Source organism: Pristis pectinata, chromosome 10 (assembly GCF_009764475.1).
Source record: "Pristis pectinata isolate sPriPec2 chromosome 10, sPriPec2.1.pri, whole genome shotgun sequence".
Lineage (NCBI taxonomy): Eukaryota > Metazoa > Chordata > Chondrichthyes > Rhinopristiformes > Pristidae > Pristis > Pristis pectinata.
This window is the reverse complement of record NC_067414.1, coordinates 50,713,373-50,730,956: the sequence shown is the minus strand read 5'-3', so window position 1 is coordinate 50,730,956 and position 17,584 is coordinate 50,713,373. Positions and strand designations below refer to the sequence as shown.

At 40.6% G+C, this 17,584-nt stretch overlaps 1 protein-coding gene across 1 annotated transcript in view; it reads left to right on the top strand.

Moving 5' to 3' along the window:
- The first annotated feature begins 3,514 nt into the window (after positions 1–3,514).
- arhgap18 (Rho GTPase activating protein 18) overlaps positions 3,515–17,584 on the top strand; it is a 123,962-nt gene continuing 109,892 nt past the window's right edge. The window contains exon 1 of the mRNA XM_052025251.1: positions 3,515–3,922. Within this exon, the coding sequence (XP_051881211.1) occupies positions 3,879–3,922 (44 nt within the window). The 5' untranslated portion in view covers positions 3,515–3,878. The remainder of the gene's footprint in view (positions 3,923–17,584) is intronic.

Below are 17,584 nucleotides of genomic sequence, written 5' to 3'. Positions count from 1 at the left end.
ATGAACACAAAATAAGCTTGATATTTTATTTTTGTAAGGATAAAATGTTGCAGGTGAGAAATATTGCAGGTGAGTACATAAATTATGTTCTCTCTGATTTTGAATTGGAGATTGGATAAAGCGGACCAACATTTCTGCAGGCTCACCACAATTTGCTCAGGTTTTATTATAAATGAAAACATTCCCTTCTCCCTTTTTGTTCTCTTCAAACTTCTGCCTTTTTCTGCATCTTAATTATTTTTTATTTCTAACTTCTCTCATGGAAGGTTATTCAGACAAAACATTAATCCTTTCTTCTGTCCTGAGCTTCTGTGTATTTTAAGCATTTGTATTTTATTAAGGATTTCCAGCATCTGCAGTATATCACTTCTGCCTTAATCACCTTAGAAAGCCATAGGACAAATCATTCCACCCATGGAGCTTTTGTTTCTCAATGGAATGAATAGTAATTGAGAGTTATTAAATATTTCTACAAATATTTACCATTGTTTATTTTTTGGCTGACTTTTTAAATTTAAGTTCCCAATTGACCATAGCCAAACTTACTTTGTTACCTTTATAATTGTTTTAAGTTCAAGTTTCAGTTTTCGCTTTCAGTTTGTCACACCTAAATACTGGGATTTTTTTTCCCTAGAATATTTCCTACTGCTATTAATAATCCTATTTTGTTACACAAGACAGAACCTTAAAATTGCTTGTTTCCTGAATGGTTCCTCAATATTTTCCCTAAGAGTTTATTCTGCAAGCATTCTGTGAACTCTTCCTCCAAAATACTTTTGGCAATTTGATGCCCAGTCTATTATGAAATTTATATATCCCATGATTACAGCAGTAGCCTTGCTACAAGCTTCTTTTATTTTTCAATTAATATTTTTTCCAACAATACAAGTGATATTTGGAGACGTATAAACAATTCCCTCTAGAGTTTTTTTTCTCCCGGTTATTTATCTTCATCCATACTAATTCTTCTTTCTGGCCTTTCCGAAGAAAATTATTAACCACTTTTCCATTATGCCAGTCTTAAGTATCAGGATTATTCTTCCTTATCCAAACCCTACCCATTGCATTTTGTCTATTCCTTCTAAGTATCAAGTACACTCAAATACTTGGTTCCTATTCATGGTCACAATACAATAACATCTCTATTAGGCTATTATGTCAAACCCAGATATTTCTATTTGTTACTTTCATCCTCTGTTTTGTTATGATTGTTTTATGAGTTGAGATAAATTGCTAAACCCACTTTTGCTCCTTCCACAATCTGTTATCATTACCCAGATAACTAATTTGATCGTTGAATTCTTCTCTTTAAACTTATTACATTGTCCACACAGGAATCCTCCAGTTCAAACAAATTCTTTTTTTTATTTACAGTGTGGTAACAGGCCCTTCTGGCCCAATGAGTCCGCGCTGCCCATTTTAAACCCAAATTAATCTACCCGTATGTCTTTGGAATGTGGGAGGAACCGGAGCACCCAGAGGAAACCCACGCAGACACAGGAGTACAAACTCCTTACAGACAGCGACGGGAATCGAACCCTGATTGCTGGCGCTGCAATAGCGTCGTGCTAACTGCTACGCTACCGTGCTGCCCTTAACAACTCTTCTTAACAGCTGCCTCTACAACCACAGTTATTTAATTCTTCATAACCCTAGAGCCAAAAGGTAGTGCTGTTCCTGCATTTCCCTTGTACTGATGCCAGGCTTTTTCCTCAAACTATCTCAGCAGAACCACAGTCCTGTTTCTAACTGTGCCATTGTGTATCTCCCTATCTCTCTCCCTTGCTCTCCACCCCTGCTCTCTCTCTCTCTCTCTCTCTCTCTCTCTCGTTGGAGTTCTGGATTCAATAAAAGAGGGCAAAAGTACAAAAGCAAGTATTTTTGAACTTTTATAAAATACTGGTTAGACTGAACTGGAGTTTTGCATGCAGAACTGTTCACCACATTATAGGAAGGATGTGGAGGTCATAGAGATGATGCAGAAGGGACTTATTAGAATGGTTACAGAATTGTGGAATTTTAAATAAAACATCAGAGTAAAGAAGCTGGGGTGTTCTTAGGAGTAAAAAAGGGAAAACTCTTAGGAGTTTTCAACGCAAAACGTTGACAATTCCTTTCCCCCCACAGATGCTGCTCGACCTGCTGAGTTCCTCCAGGAGATCGTTTGTGGTTTGGGGGGCACTGTCTGAGGAGTCTTTCCCATACAACTGCAGGAGGGCCAACACTTTTCCTTTTACCTCTTTCCTTCCTTCCAGATAGAGACCCAAGATGTCCTTTGAAGTGAAGCAGCATTTCTCTTGCACTTCCTCCAATTTAGTGTATTGCTTTCAGTGTTCACAATGTGGTTTTCTTTCCATGGCAGAAACCAAACACTAATTACATGACCTCCTTGCAGATCACCTGCATTTAATCCACAGGGGTGACTCAGAGTTTTTATCCTTACTCTCCACCTGCCTTTATTTCACAGATTTTGTGCACTTTTACTCTCTCTAAATACCCTCATTAATGGATAGGCAGATGATTCCTACAACTTTTCCCCAAGGCAAGCCTAACCTCACTCTATCAGAGATATTTCCTTTATCTAATCAACCCTGCCCCCATCCTCCCTATATCTTAAAATTAACTTTTTTTTTCTCTTTCCCAGATCTGACCAAGCATCTTTAACCTGAAATATTAACTCAGTTTCCTTTTCCACAGATGCTGCCTGACCTGCTGAGTGTTTCCAGTGCTTTTGTTTTATTTCATCTTTCCAGGATGAACTTTTATTGAAACTATTAAAAACACAAAAGAAAATTAAATCAATTCAAAAATCCAGTCCAGCTCTCAAACTAATATGAGACAATTTTACTTTTTAAAAAATGTTTCTATGTTTATTTGAACATTAGACAATCTAACGTATATCTTGAAATCTATAATGTAGATAAAAATTGTGTAAGAGCCAAAAGAGCAAAAAAAACTGAGATTCTGGTAATTTGAAATCAAAACAGAAAATGGTGATAACACTCAGCAGTTCAGACTGCATTTGTGGAGAAAGAAAGGTAGCATTTCAGGTCAGTAACTTCATCAGAACTGGAAAAGTGAGAAAACAGGCAGAAAATGAGGAGGAGTGGAGAAGAACAGATATGATGGGTGGGGACTAAATTACTGCAAATTACAGTGAAATAGCTGAGAAAGGGTGATAAATGCTTGTTAATTGCAGCTGATCTGTCTGAAGGGCGTGGATTTAAGAGAATAATGGATGAGTTTTTGTTTACATGAAAAGTTTGCAATATCTTTTTTAACTTTTTATTGTAACAATTTTTATTGTAACAAAATTTTATTGTAAAGATTTTTATTGTAACAAAAATATCAAACAAGAACAAAAAAGCCCAACCAGGAGGTTTACAAACTTTTCCAGACGGCAACAGTCGCTGACCGTACTAACGGAATGTGGTATCTCGTTGAGGAGGAAGCACGTGTGTTACGTGCCTGAGCTTTCTCTCTCGCTGGAGGCTGTGGGGAATGTTATCAGATTGTATGAGTCAGGAATAAATCTCCTCTGCAACTTTTCGTTCACTTGTCAGCGAATTTATCACATTGGGGAAATTTGAGTGTAGTGTTTGTCAAATAAAAAAACCGAGCGACAGATACATCAAACCATGCAATTCCATGGATTTACCAGAGAGAGAGACGGCTTTCCTCTGACCAATGGCAACATCTGTAGTTACTGCCATCCTTTAATTGTATTTGTTTAATTAGTGTACAGTACATGCTTGTATTTTTAGACGGGATGTCCAAGGGGATTACAGTTCGTAATTTTCCGCTATTTGGAAAATAAACACGGATTCGGAAAGTGACGATGTTGTGATCTACCGAAGGGTGGGAGAGAAATATCAAAAATGGTCAAGATGGTTACGAAATTAGTACATTATCTCCACCTGAGGTAAGATTTTGGCTTTCAAAATGTTCGAGGCTTTTTGCTAAGATATTCATACATGTTCTTTGATACCGAGGCAATCTGTGTGTTTTGTAACTTGGGTTTGAGGCTGGTGTAACTCTTCAGGGACAGGCGGCGGCAGACCCTTCCTGGAACGGCATGTCTGATGGCGTTGCCATTCTGTGCACTTTAGCTCGATGACGATTGTTTCCTTCTTCACGAATTTGGTAGGCGCAGGAATGTAATGGTTGTTTTTCCGCTGATACGGTAGAGTAACCTGTGAAATTTTGGATAACCCAATGACCTATTTGGTTGTGGCCTGGTGAGAGGAGAGGTTACAGGTACCTTGTGAGCTGTTGCTGACGTCGGCTATAATCTAGTGCAGCAGTCTGTCTAGTCCAATTTACCCGTTCTATACTTTAATGCGGCTATATTTGTTCTCTCATGCACTTCAAAGTTTATGAAGTGCATACATTTTTTTAAAGTGAAATCTAATCAAAAATTATTCCTGTTAAAAGAGAAGTTATACACAAAATATTAGTTTAGCAGAATGTTTACTGTAGGGGATCCTCGTAAATTAATGAAATGTCGAGGATTAATGAAATGTTTCAAAATTTAGAGATTGATTAATACACTGTTCCATACAAATAATTATAATGGGAATTAACCCTACTGTTTGCATCTTGTATCTAGCTTTTTGCTAGCTAAAGTAACCTTCCAGGTGAACACGTTTGGACTGACTGCAGAGAAAGGCACAATTGCTGGAAATGGAAGAGAAGTGTGATGGAGATTGGAGACTGAGGGTCACCTTGTGTATTTTTGTTCCATTCCTTTCTACAAGGTATGATCAGTTAATGGCAAACATGGTTCCCCAGAGAATTTACTTTATGGATTTTACTCAGACGTTGAACATGGGTGAGATTCAAGACCTTAAACAATGTTTCATATACAATTCATCAATCAGTATTCTGCTCCAGTTTGTGGTTTTTATATCAGAAGATGTTAACCTTGGTCTTTATAGTTGATTGCCTACTGATATGTTTGAATGTCATAAAGAGTGGACCCATAACATTTGTTCAGCAGCATAGGATGAAAATCTGGAATAGTTGAGGATGACCAGCAAATATTTTTAAAATTAGATTAAGTATAGATTGCCTATATTTAATGGATATTGTGGTTTTTATTAAGTGATTCTGTTATGCAGTAAAGTGATCTATGAAATGTTGGATTACCAATAACATTTGGTTGTGGACTAGTAATAAGTGGTGAGAGGACAGCAACAGTAGATTGCAGTTACTTTGAGCTGTTGCTGATGTTTGCTGTAATTTAAGGAAGAAGTCTGTCGTAGTCCAGCTTGTTTTGTAACTTGTTGCAGCTGGTATATTTGCTTTCTTGTGATCTTTAAAGTTTATGAAGTAGATGCATTCTGGAAATGATAACATCCAATTGGAAATCATTGGTCAATGGACAATTCAGCAATATACAAGATACAAGTTACCACAATGTTCATTTTCTGCAATTATTTATTAAAATAGGGAAATGAACCTCCCTGTCTTCCCGACTCACTCGTTTACACACAGAATTGTGTTGATGAATACTGTTTTTCCAGAACGCTAAACAACTTAGGAACATATCTTATTCAAAGTACAATTTGTAAAGAAATAAACTACAAGAAAAACAGGTGGTTGTTTCTCCAAGTTGCACATTGTCCTAACATCAATTGATGATCCTTCATCGTTACTGGGTAAAATCCAGTATGAATGTTTTAAGCACAAGAATGACAACGAGGCTCACTGTCACTTTCTCAAAGGCAACTTGGAAAGAGCAATAGTGGCCCTTGCCAGTGCTGCCCACATTTGTTCTGCCTTTATGGGAACAAGATTAAAGCCTAGTTTATTACTAATATGACAGATTTTGACTTGATACAGGCAATATTAGTCTTGAGTGGTTGCATAAAATGTGCAATAGCACATTAGTAATCCTGCTTGCATGTTGTACTTTGTTTATTTTGACATCAATGAAGTAAAAAGGGCAGAATGTAGAACAGACTACTGACTTGTCATCTGCTGCTTTGTTCTAACACCCAAGAATAATTTCATCGTGTCCTTCTATTGAACTTTTGCCGAAAGCTATTGTATGTAACATATCAAAGCCTTGCATTTATAACCTGTTCAATGACAACATATCAGATTATCTTTATCCTTCACTACTTTATTGAATGAAGATGTTACATTGATTAGTCTCTGGTGCTACATTATAATTTGTGCACTAGAAGCAGGCTTTTCTGCCATCAAGCCTTTGCTCTGTTTATCATGTTTACTCTGTTTGACATGTTTATCAAAATTAATCTCTCTTAAATGTTGCAATAAAATGAGATTGGAGCCAAAATTCTGCTATCTCCTCTCACTTCTTTCAACATTCAAGGATACATTTGTTCTCTTGATTTACTTATCTCCAGTGCTGATATTTTTGAGAATGTAATGCTTTTCTATTGTTACTTCTACCAATTATTTAATATCATGTTCCTATCTTCTCCAAAAACCTGCATTCCCATTTCCACTCATTTGCTTCCCATCTCTATTTCTTAATACACCACAATTAGATTTGTTTCCTGCATGGTCTGACCCTTTAACTCTTTTAATAGTTTTTATATTGAAGATTTTTACATAATCATAATGTCACACAGTACAGAAATGGACCCCAAGGCCCACCAACTCTGTGCCAACCATTAAGCACCTATTTATTTGAATCCCATTTAGCAGCACTTGGTCAGGAGCTTCCAATGCTCATTTTGATTCATTTTAACCACTAACCCCTCTATTATTTAGCAAGCTTCTTTTTCCCCACACAAGGCTGAATGAAGCTACATTCAGCCCACCACCAATACACACCACCCACAGTCTCCACCTGTACACATTCACCTGGTCCAGATGTGCATGGCTGATTGAGCTGACTTTCTGTACCCAGGAGGTGTCAAGTGAGGCATAGACAGTGCACTGCTGACACCTGGCCCTGTTACGGACTCAGTGAAAGTCCCTCTAAGATAGAGAGTGTGTGTGTATGTGTGTGTGGGGCGTGCTTACGTCAATAGAAGATAAAGGAGGTAATTACGTTGTTGAAGAAGTAAGAAGAAGAAGAAAGAGAGAGAGAGAAGGGAGAGAGACACCAGCCTGCTTGTTTTCTCTATCGATGGATGAGAAACAATAACTGTGTTTGCCACTGAAATCCATGTATGGAAGTTGGAAGTAATCCGGTGGAGTTCACTTTGTTGCTGACCTGTAGAAGGAAACAGGTATTTGTGTGTGGACGACCACGGTTCGGATGCTTTTCGGGGTGAGGAAGTCACTACCGAGTAAACACTGAAGTGTCGTTTGGGTTCCATCGTGGAACATTTGGATTTCGTATGTACTCTCTCTATGTTTTTCTACATCTACATCTTATCTTCAGACAACGGTGGTTGTCGAAGAAGCCCTTGCTCATGTTTCACCTTATGGCTTGCAGAACTGAACTTTAAGAACCATTCCGGAACTGAGAGTTTTGGACTTTGTCACACACACACACACGAAGAGTTTAGTTTTGGGGTTAACGTTCAAGGTTTAACATTTTTGAATTCTAACATACTAACATTTTTACTTTTATTTTACGTATTATCATAAGTAGTGATTAATAAAATAGTTTTTAACACTGAATCATGCTCAGTGTGTTTCTTTTGTTGCTGGTTCGTGACAAAATTGGGGGCTCGTCCGGGATAGTTCCCAAGGTTAACGAGTGTCGTCTGGGATTGTTCCCCAGATTGACGAGATTTGTTCGGGATTCAATCCAAATATTTTTGAGGGAGGTCTGATAAATTCTTTTTAATTGGCTTGTGTGTGTGGAAACCAGCAGCAATGGATATTAAGGCATTTTTGGAGTCACCAACCCAAAAGGGATTGGAGGTGGCGAAAAAGGATGATTTGATAAAGATTGCTACAAGGTTAAACCTTACAGAAGTAAAGCAGTCTATGAGAAAGGCAGATATTCAGAGACTTGAGGAAATCTGCAGATCAGACTTATATGGAATTTGCCAATGGAAAGAGAATATGTTTTGAACGATGGTGCCTGGCTAAAAATGTAGATGGGGATTATGATAAATTGACAGAATTGATACTAGTGGAAGACTTTAAAAGATGTGTTCCAGCTGAATTAACAACATATTTAAATGAAAAGGCAGTGGAAACTTTACAAGAAACTGCTAGGTTGGCAGATGATTATGCTTTAACCCATAAATCCAAATGGGGACAACCTAAAACCTTTCAAAAGAATTACAAGGACAATCCAGGTAAACCGGAGATTAAATTGGGAGGTAATCAAAAAGGAAAGGATGAAAAGAAGCCAGGGCTGGAAAAACCTGTTGAGCGTACTTGTTATTACTGTAGGAAACCTGGCCATGTGATATCTAATTGTGCCCTTTTGAAGAAAAAGAAGGAAGCTGGGCCCAATGCTTGCTTTCAGGCAATTAAAAATCAAAAAGGTTCAGGAGATGCTGTTAAAGATCAGTCCTTGCAAGAGGGAAAAGCGGAAAAGTTGGAGGAGGTGAGAAAAGAATTCCGTTCGTATGTATCAGAGGGTTTTGTTTCACTGAATGATGAGTCACCCCAGGTGCCAGTGAAAATTCTTAGAGATACTGGGGCTAGTCAATCTCTCTTGCTGGACAGTGTTTTAAATTTTGGTGAAGAAAGTGACACTGGTGAAGTAAATCTAGTACGAGGCGTTACAGGTGAGACCATGTCTGTCCCTTTTCACAGGGTGATTTTAAAGTCAAAGTTCGTAGAAGGACCAGTTGAGATAGGGATAAGACCTAGTTTGCCAGTGGAAGGAGTTTCTTTGTTATTGGGAAATGACCTTGCAAATGGAGAAAGTGATCCTGTGGTACGGTTAACAACCAAACCAAGGGTTGTTGAGTCTGAGAATGATCCAGATGTTTACCCATCATGTGCGGTGACTCGAGCTAGAGCTAGAGAATTAGCCAAGACAGACAGTCCGGTGCAGTCTGATGTGGTTCCTTGTGACAGTCCTAAACAGGAAGAAAATTATGATGCCTTATCTGAGACTTTTCTGTCTTCACTGGAGGATCAACATCCTTATAGTGAGCCTGAATTTAAAGATTTGTCTTTGTCGAGGAAGGATTTTATGGTGGAACAGACAAAGGACCATGAGTTGACAGAATTGAAAGAAAAAGTACTCTCATGTGAGGAGATTGAGAAAGTGCCAAGTGGATATTATGTCAAAAATGGAGTGTTAATGAGGAAATGGAGACCTCCCCATGTCCAAAAAAATTTAAAACTCGGTTGGAAAGAGTCTGCCAGCTAGCGAGAGAGAATTTGAAAACAAGCCAGATAAGAATGAAGACATATTTTGATAGACGTGCTCGGCCTAGGACATTCGCAGTGGGGCAAAAGGTGTTGGTATTTTTCCCTAGCCAAAATAATCCCTTGCAATCTCGTTTTTCTGGACCCTATGTTATTGAATCTCGAGTGACTGATCTAACATATATAATCAAAACACCAGATAGATGCAAGAAAACACAACTCTGTCATGTAAACATGCTAAAACCTTATTATGACAGGGATTCAGTTGTGGCCTTGGTGGATGGTGTAAAGGTTGTTTCTAGAATGCCTGATGTTGATGTTGAGGAAGGCCAATTTAGACCAAATATTGTTCCATCGAAACTAAAAAACCAAAATATCTTGGAGAACCTTGAAACGAAGTTGGACCATTTACAAGTTTCACAAAAACAACAGATGAGAGAATTAATTTTAAAATTTAAAAATCTGTTCCCAGATGTTCCAAACAGAACATCGATAATTACCCATGATGTTGATGTTGGGGATGCAAAACCAATCAAACAACACCCATATCGAATGAATGTAGAAAAAAGTAAACTTGTTGATCAGGAAATAAAATACATGTTGGAAAATGATATTATTAGACATTCTACTTCAAATTGGAGTTCGCCCTGTGTTATTGTACCTAAACCTGATGGAACGGTTAGATTTTGCACAGATTACAGGAAAGTGAATGCTGTAACAAAGTCAGATGCTTACCCTATTCCTAGGGTGGATGATTGCATAGACAGAGTGGGAAAGGCAAAATTTCTTACAAAGATTGACCTATTAAAAGGGTACTGGTGTGTTCCATTAACAGATAGAGGACGGGAGATTTCAGCCTTTGTAACCCCTTCTGGATTGTATGAATACAATGTTTTGCCATTTGGAATGAAAAATGCTCCGGCAACATTTCAAAGAATGATTAATTCAGTGATTCATGGGTTAAAACATACAGATGCCTACATTGACGACTTAGTGACTGGGAATGATACATGGGAGGATCACATCTCTGCGTTAGAAAGGTTGTTTGAAAGACTTTCCAAGGCTAACCTTACAGTTAACTTGGCTAAAAGTGAATTTGGCCATGCCACTGTGACGTATCTTGGTTATGTTGTAGGTCAAGGCAAGCAAGCTCCTGTTCAGGCAAAAGTTCAAGCAATATCTGAGTTCCCTATTCCCACAGGTACAAGGACTGTTAGAAGATTTTTGGGAATGGTTGGATATTATCGAAAATTTTGTAAAAGCTTTGCTGATATTGCTCTTCCCCTAACTAATCTTCTGAAGAAGGGAGTAAAGTTTGTTTGGACAGATTCTTGTCAAGAAGCATTTGAGAAGCTGAAAGCCATTTTATGCTACCATCCTGTGCTCAAAACACCTGACTTTGAAAAGCCCTTTTCATTAGCAGTAGATGCCAGTGATGAAGCTGCAGGAGCTGTGTTGTTGCAGAAGGGTGACCTTGATGATATTGACCATCCTGTAGCTTACTTTTCAAAGAAATTTAATGAGCATCAAAAGAATTATTCCACCATAGAGAAAGAATTACTGTCGCTTGTTTTAGCCTTGCAACATTTCAGTGTATATGTTTGCACCGCTCAGAAACCATTGACTGTATATACAGATCATAACCCACTGGTGTTTCTGAGCCGAGTCAAAAACAAGAACAGAAGGCTGTTAAACTGGAGTTTAATTTTGCAAGAGTTTGATCTCAGGATAACTCACATTAAAGGCAAAGATAATGTGATTGCTGATTGTCTTTCCCGATGTTAAATGGGAAACCTGTATCTGTACTAATCTGATAGTCTGTAGTTGTGTAGCATGATAATTATTAACATTACTAACTGTATGCGCGGTTAAAAATTTTCTTGGGAAAATTTTTTTTAGGTGGGAGGTGTTACGGACTCAGTGAAAGTCCCTTTAAGATACAGAGTGTGTGTGTATGTGTGTGTGGGGCGTGCTTACGTCAATAGAAGATAAAGGAGGTAATGACGTTGTTGAAGAAGTAAGAAGAAAGAGAGAGAGAGAAGGGAGAGAGACACCAGCCTGCTTGTTTTCTCTATCGATGGATGAGAAACAATAACTGTGTTTGCCACTGAAATCCATGTATGGAAGTTGGAAGTAATCCGGTGGAGTTCACTTTGTTGCTGACCTGTAGAAGGAAACAGGTATTTGTGTGTGGACGACCACGGTTCGGATGCTTTTCGGGGTGAGGAAGTCACTACTGAGTAAACACTGGAGTGTCGTTTGGGTTCCATCGTGGAACATTTGGATTTCGTATGTACTCTCTCTATGTTTTTCTACATCTACATCTTATCTTCAGACAACGGTGGTTGTCGAAGAAGCCCTTGCTCATGTTTCACCTTATGGCTTGCGGAACTGAACTTTAAGAACCATTCCGGAACTGGGAGTTTTGGACTTTGTCACACACACACACACGAAGAGTTTAGTTTTGGGGTTAACGTTCGAGGTTTAACATTTTTGAATTCTAACATACTAACATTTTTACTTTTATTTTACGTATTATCATAAGTAGTGATTAATAAAATAGTTTTTAACACTGAATCATGCTCAGTGTGTTTCTTTTGTTGCTGGTTCGTGACAGCCCCCAGAACACTGACAGCTTCTTGACAGAAAACAAGGCTTAGCTGTGCTTGGTGTTAATGCTCTGTACCAGGTTTTGGCGGAAAAACTTAACATTGAAATAATAATTGAAAAATAAAAGTAACCAAAAAAGATTAAATGAAGAATAAAAATCTCATTAAAGTGCAAAGAAATAGTTTAAAACACTATCAGTTACTATTTATCCCCCTGACTTCCTGGCTGGAATCTTCATTCAGTTGAACAGGGCTTCCAGTCTTATGCTCAGCCTGGTTGGTGAAGGATTGGAGAAGCATTTTCCCCAGTATAATGCTGTTGAGGCTTTGTGACTGATTTAAAGAACAATCGAAAAAAATTAAAAATAACAACAAACATTTAACAAACAGTGGTAAAACAATTTAAAAACAGATCAAAACATAAGTAATTGAAAACATTAATATAAATTGAATAACAACTTTCCCTTTTCCTCCCAATCTTGAAGTCTTGAGAGGTGCCATGTAAAGTCATGGTTTCTCCCATTGTTAGACTGGAAACAAAATTGATCTGGGAAGCAGTCCTGGATCCATTCTAAAATCTAGCTCTGAATAATTAGAATTGCCCATTGCTAATGATGTTCTTGTCTATCTGAATGACAGATTTCCACCCTTGATTCTACTTTCTGGTAGTCTCTATTGCAGTTTTATATCAGTTCTCCCCATCTGCCCTCCCCTTTCTCCAAGTCTTTTAGACTAATACAAATGGATTTTATTCCACTTTAACCAGAAGGGGTATAAAAATAAGCAAACAGAATTCCATGGAATCTTTGAGCAGAGTGTATGGGAAAGTGGAAGATGCTTTGCTTTGTTATGAAGAGGGTGATGTGAGTAGAAAAATAGTACATGCAATAGTTGATGCTCCAGTGGCAGTTCAGCATTTGTCCTTGATTTTTGTAGAGCAACAAAGGATGCCGCAGAATCTGTATGATGGCATGGAGAGGTTCAGAAATAATGATCAGAAATTTTATTTATATAGCAGAGCAGTGATAGGTGGACAAAAGAGGGGAGGTGGTGTGGGCACGGTGGTGATGTGTAGATGCAGGTAAGAGATAGTGATAGGCAGGTGTGGGGGAGAGCAGATCCACCGGGGGATAGGTCAAAGGTAAGGAGAGAGGAAAAAAAGAGGCTAGGAAAGGGAAGAAAAGCAGCAGCATGGTGGTGGGGGGGGGGGGGTGGGGGTGGTTGTGGGGAAATGGGGTAGGGATGACCTAAAGTGGGAGAATTCAATATTCACACCATTAGGCTGCAAGGTTCCAAGACAGAAAATGAGGTGCTCTTCCTCCAGTTTGCACTTGGAATTCTCCTGGCTGTGGAGGAGGCCGAGGACCGACATATCAGTGATAATGTGGGAAGAGGAGTTGAAATGACTGGCAACGGGAAGATGCAGGTCGCGGTTACGGACAGAGTACAGGTGTTCTGTGAAATGGTCACCTAGTCTGCATTTGGTCAACGGACAGAATTAGCGCCCATTTGGACAAGTGTGGATTGATTAGAGAAAGCCAACATGGATTTTTTAAATTGGCAATTAATGTCTAAACATGTGAATTTTGCTAACAGAGGGCAAAGGATGGAAATATGATTGATGTAGAATATATAGACTTCCAAAAGTTGCTTAATAAGGTGCTATTTAATAGGCTTGTTATTAAGACTGAAGCTTATGGAATAAAAGGGACTCTAGCAGCATGGAGCTAGTATCAAAAACAGGGGATAATGAAAGGTTGTTGTTTGGACTGGAGAGAAACCTGCTACAGTGGAATTCCTGGATGGTCAGTAATGCTGGTGATTGTGATCTCTCGCCCCCTTGAGCTGGAGATCAGGGAATCAGGAAGTCAAGCAAGGGTCTTAGTCTCCCAGGGAATGCAAAATTATTTTGACTGGTAATTAGGTAACACTGGGGACAAACGCTAATGCAATGAGCTTTCCATTCTTTGGTGTTATTATTGAGCACCCATCTTGGTGAACATAGTAATGTGCCAAGCTGAGTGTGTGAGCTCAGTGTCAAGATGCCCTTGACATTTCTCCCAGCAGTGTTGTGGTACTGGCAGATAGTAGGCCCATATTCTTTGAACTCTCCTAACCCTTGCCACAGGTATGCTGCTCGGGTCTTTTCGGATTCAGCTGGATCTGATGGAATGCATCCAGTTTGTCAGGGTGGGATGAGACAGGGAGAGAATTGGAGCTCGGGCTGGGTCTGCTGTAGGTACAGCCCCGATATGCACTCAGATTGGGTGGATGTTCCTTGCAGCACATTTCTAAAATTAGAAATGGCCATAATTGTTGGTGCTTAAGGTAAAGAGAGAGACACCAAAATAAGTAGAGAGATATCTACCAAAATGGTTGCCTTGCTCCTGTCTTAATCTTGAAACCCAGTTTTCTATCAGTAGTCAAAAGCCAGGCACTACCACTGTTGGAGTATTCCTTCATTCACGATGAGTTAGTCATTTCTGGTCATAGTAATATTAACACTGTCACCAGCAATTTCCAAGTCCTAATTGAACTTTTCAACAGTGACTCTGAGGGGAAAACATCTGATTTAGAACCTAACTGCTGTGTCTCACCTGACCAGAGGTGAAAACAGCATTCAGAGTTGAGCTGGATGGATTAAAAGTCTTCTAATGCAATTTACTTATTTTGCTGATTATTGTGTTGCAGTTATTAGGAATCCACTTCATGGGGCACATTGAGGAAAAAGAACATGCACATATTTTTGAGGTGTTTAAAATTTATTCTAAGTTTACCAAGTAATTCTGCCATAATTAGCAGCCATCATAATCTTTGAAATACACCTGAGACATTTCTGAAATTTTTTTTTAAAACATTTTCCTGCTGAAATCACATTTGAGCAAGGACTCAAACATGAAAATCGGAGAACTATACTTGCAGGAAATGTGAAGTTAAAAAAAAAGCAATGCTAGAAATACTCAGCAGGTCAGGTAGCATTTATGGAAAGAGAAAAAAGTTAATATTTCAAGTCAAAGACCTGTTGTCAGAATTGGGAAAGAAAACAAGTTAGTTTTAAGTTGCAAAGAAGGTAGGAGAGGGACAGATTGGGTTCAATTTTGCTTCTATTTATCACAGTCCATCTGTCACAAGGCTTTCAGTATTTTATAACATTGACAGCCACAGAACTCAAAGTACAATGTTGACAGCTGGTGAGAAAGGTAGAATTGGCAATCTGCCAGACTTGTCTGGGAGTGTCCCTAGAATAAATGAATTTCCAATAGACTTCTCAGAACAACCTGGGAGACGTGCGTGGCATTCTGAAAATGAACACTGGATGCTGAAACGTCTGTGTGTATAATTCTAGAGAAATGTGAATTTGCCTGTCAAGCAGTTGAACAATGTGAGCATTTACAAAGTAAAATTGTGGCATCTGTGTGCATGATGTTGTTTCTATGTTACACGGCATTGGAAGACAGAGGGCACTTCGTGCTCTAAAGCAGGTTCGGGGGGGGGGGGGTGCGGAGGTGTTGTGTGAAATCATTCTTTTCTGTCTTAAGGATCAAGGATTCTGGACACGAGCTTTGTAGACCAAAACTAGTTTAATCACAAAGGCAAACACAGGTCAGAATGGATGGGAATAGACACACGCTCACTCACACACAGGATACCACGAACACGAGGGGACTCGCAACTGGTAAAATACAGTCGCGCGCGCGTGCGCGCACACACACACACTGATACAAACAGGCACACAATAACAATGTACAACTTCAGGATATAACACTTCAATGCCTGACCCACACTAGCATTGGTCCTTAACACTCCAAGTCTGAGTGAAAGGCTCCCTGACCATGTGGTGATGCACTCTTACCAATGATCTTTGCAGCGTTGCCTCACTACTCCTGGGGTTGTCAGAGAGAGCGCTAGGGGATTGCAGCCCTTTTTATGGTGCTAGGAGGCTGGGTGGAGCCTCACTGTTGTGATTTAAATGAGCCAATGGTGTGGGGATCAAAGACAAAGGCACCTGCCACAGCCAATGGTCAGGCAAGTTCAGAGACAAAAGGTACTCTCACACCTGAGGGATGGGTGGAGCCGCACCTTGATTGACAGCGGTACAACTCTTGATCCGAGGAGCAATGCTGTCCTCTGGTCAGAGTCGTTGATGTCACATGACATCCATGTGGATTTCTCACAACATTCCACCCCTCGGAAGTTAGACGACTTTACCAATCGAGGGAGGAGCTATCAGGGTACACAGAAACTATAGTTAACAAAAGGAGGGCATTGGCCAGTGGGTGACAGTAGCCCAACATCCCCCAGTGACCCAAACGGCACTTGTTTCCTGTAAGGTGTCGTGCTGGAGGAGCTGGTCCCTTGGCTTGGAGTTTTGGCCACAGAGTCCCCGAAGTGAGCAGCCAGGTTGGAGGGGTTGCTGGATTTATCAGAGATAAAGGTGCAGCACTCTTTTGCAATCACCGCACATGTACTGCCATTCGCAGCGAGTGGACCATCCAGGGCCGTCTAATTCCACCAGGTTACCAGCCTGACTGCAGCCAGCTCCGCTGCCATCGTCATTTCTCATGGGACAGTCTGGCCGTGCAATACGGAGGGCAGGCTATCGTCTTGAGCCTCTCCACCTCCACGATGGCCCTGCTGTCCCTGTACCTGCTGCGTGCTGGGTGTTCCCCCTGTTCATCGAGTGTGGATTCAGGGCACCGTCAAACACTGGAAGACAGCAACTGTACCAGCCCATGGGGAGCCACTGGTAGGTACTGGAGCCAGAGATCCAGTTGGTCCCATTCAGAGTTTAGGGAGCCCCAGCTTAGCAGCACCATCAGCAGTGGTCACGGGGGCACCTGGACACCAGTCTTGCTCAAACTCTCAATGGCCAACTGAAAAGGTGGAACTGTACTCATCCTGGAGTCTACACCAGCATTCCCTTGGCGTGCTCAGTAACTGTGGAATGCTCTGAGGGTTGGGACTCGTGTGGAGGTCAAATTGTATGAAGGGAAATACCAGCTCCTGAAACACCCACCCCATTTGGAATCTCTGGAAGGAATGTTCAGTGGTGGGGGAAATGATGAGGAACTGGCATCTAGCCCCCCAGAACACTGATGTAACGAGCCCGACAGACGCAACAGGGAGACCAAACTGCGCAACACCGACGCAACAGAGATAAAAGGAAAGCTAATAAAAACAAGGGAGTCCATGTAAACAGTCCATTCTGACAAGTAGCCAAAGGAATCATCGTCAATGGCAAGGCTTCAATGGCACATACTCCACGGTTCCGTCTTTGGAGGTGCTGGTGGATCCATGAGTAACTTCAAGGGAAGATTGAGCAGGCATCACGTCAATCATCACAGTCAGCAGAAAGAGATGGAGGGAGCAGTGCCATCATCCTGTAGCGGGGAAACACTCATTCCCGGCGGGTCAGGTGTCGGGTGTGGAGACAGGACCACGCTGTCCGACCTGGAATCGCGACCCAACGAGTGTCCCCAGGACCACGCACAATGACTTCCCCTTTCTGAGGGGGGCCTTGTGGCTGTCGGACCCAGACCCTCCCGGACTCCTCAGTCCCGGGGGATTCGGGGTCTCGCAAGTCGGATGGTGGGGAGTAAGCCAGATGGTGGGATAATGGAGACCCCCCTTGGCCAGTGGGCCGTGTGTTCAGCTGATCGACGGCCTGCTGTAGCATGCCCGACTACCCCTGCAGTGTGCGGGAGGGTGTC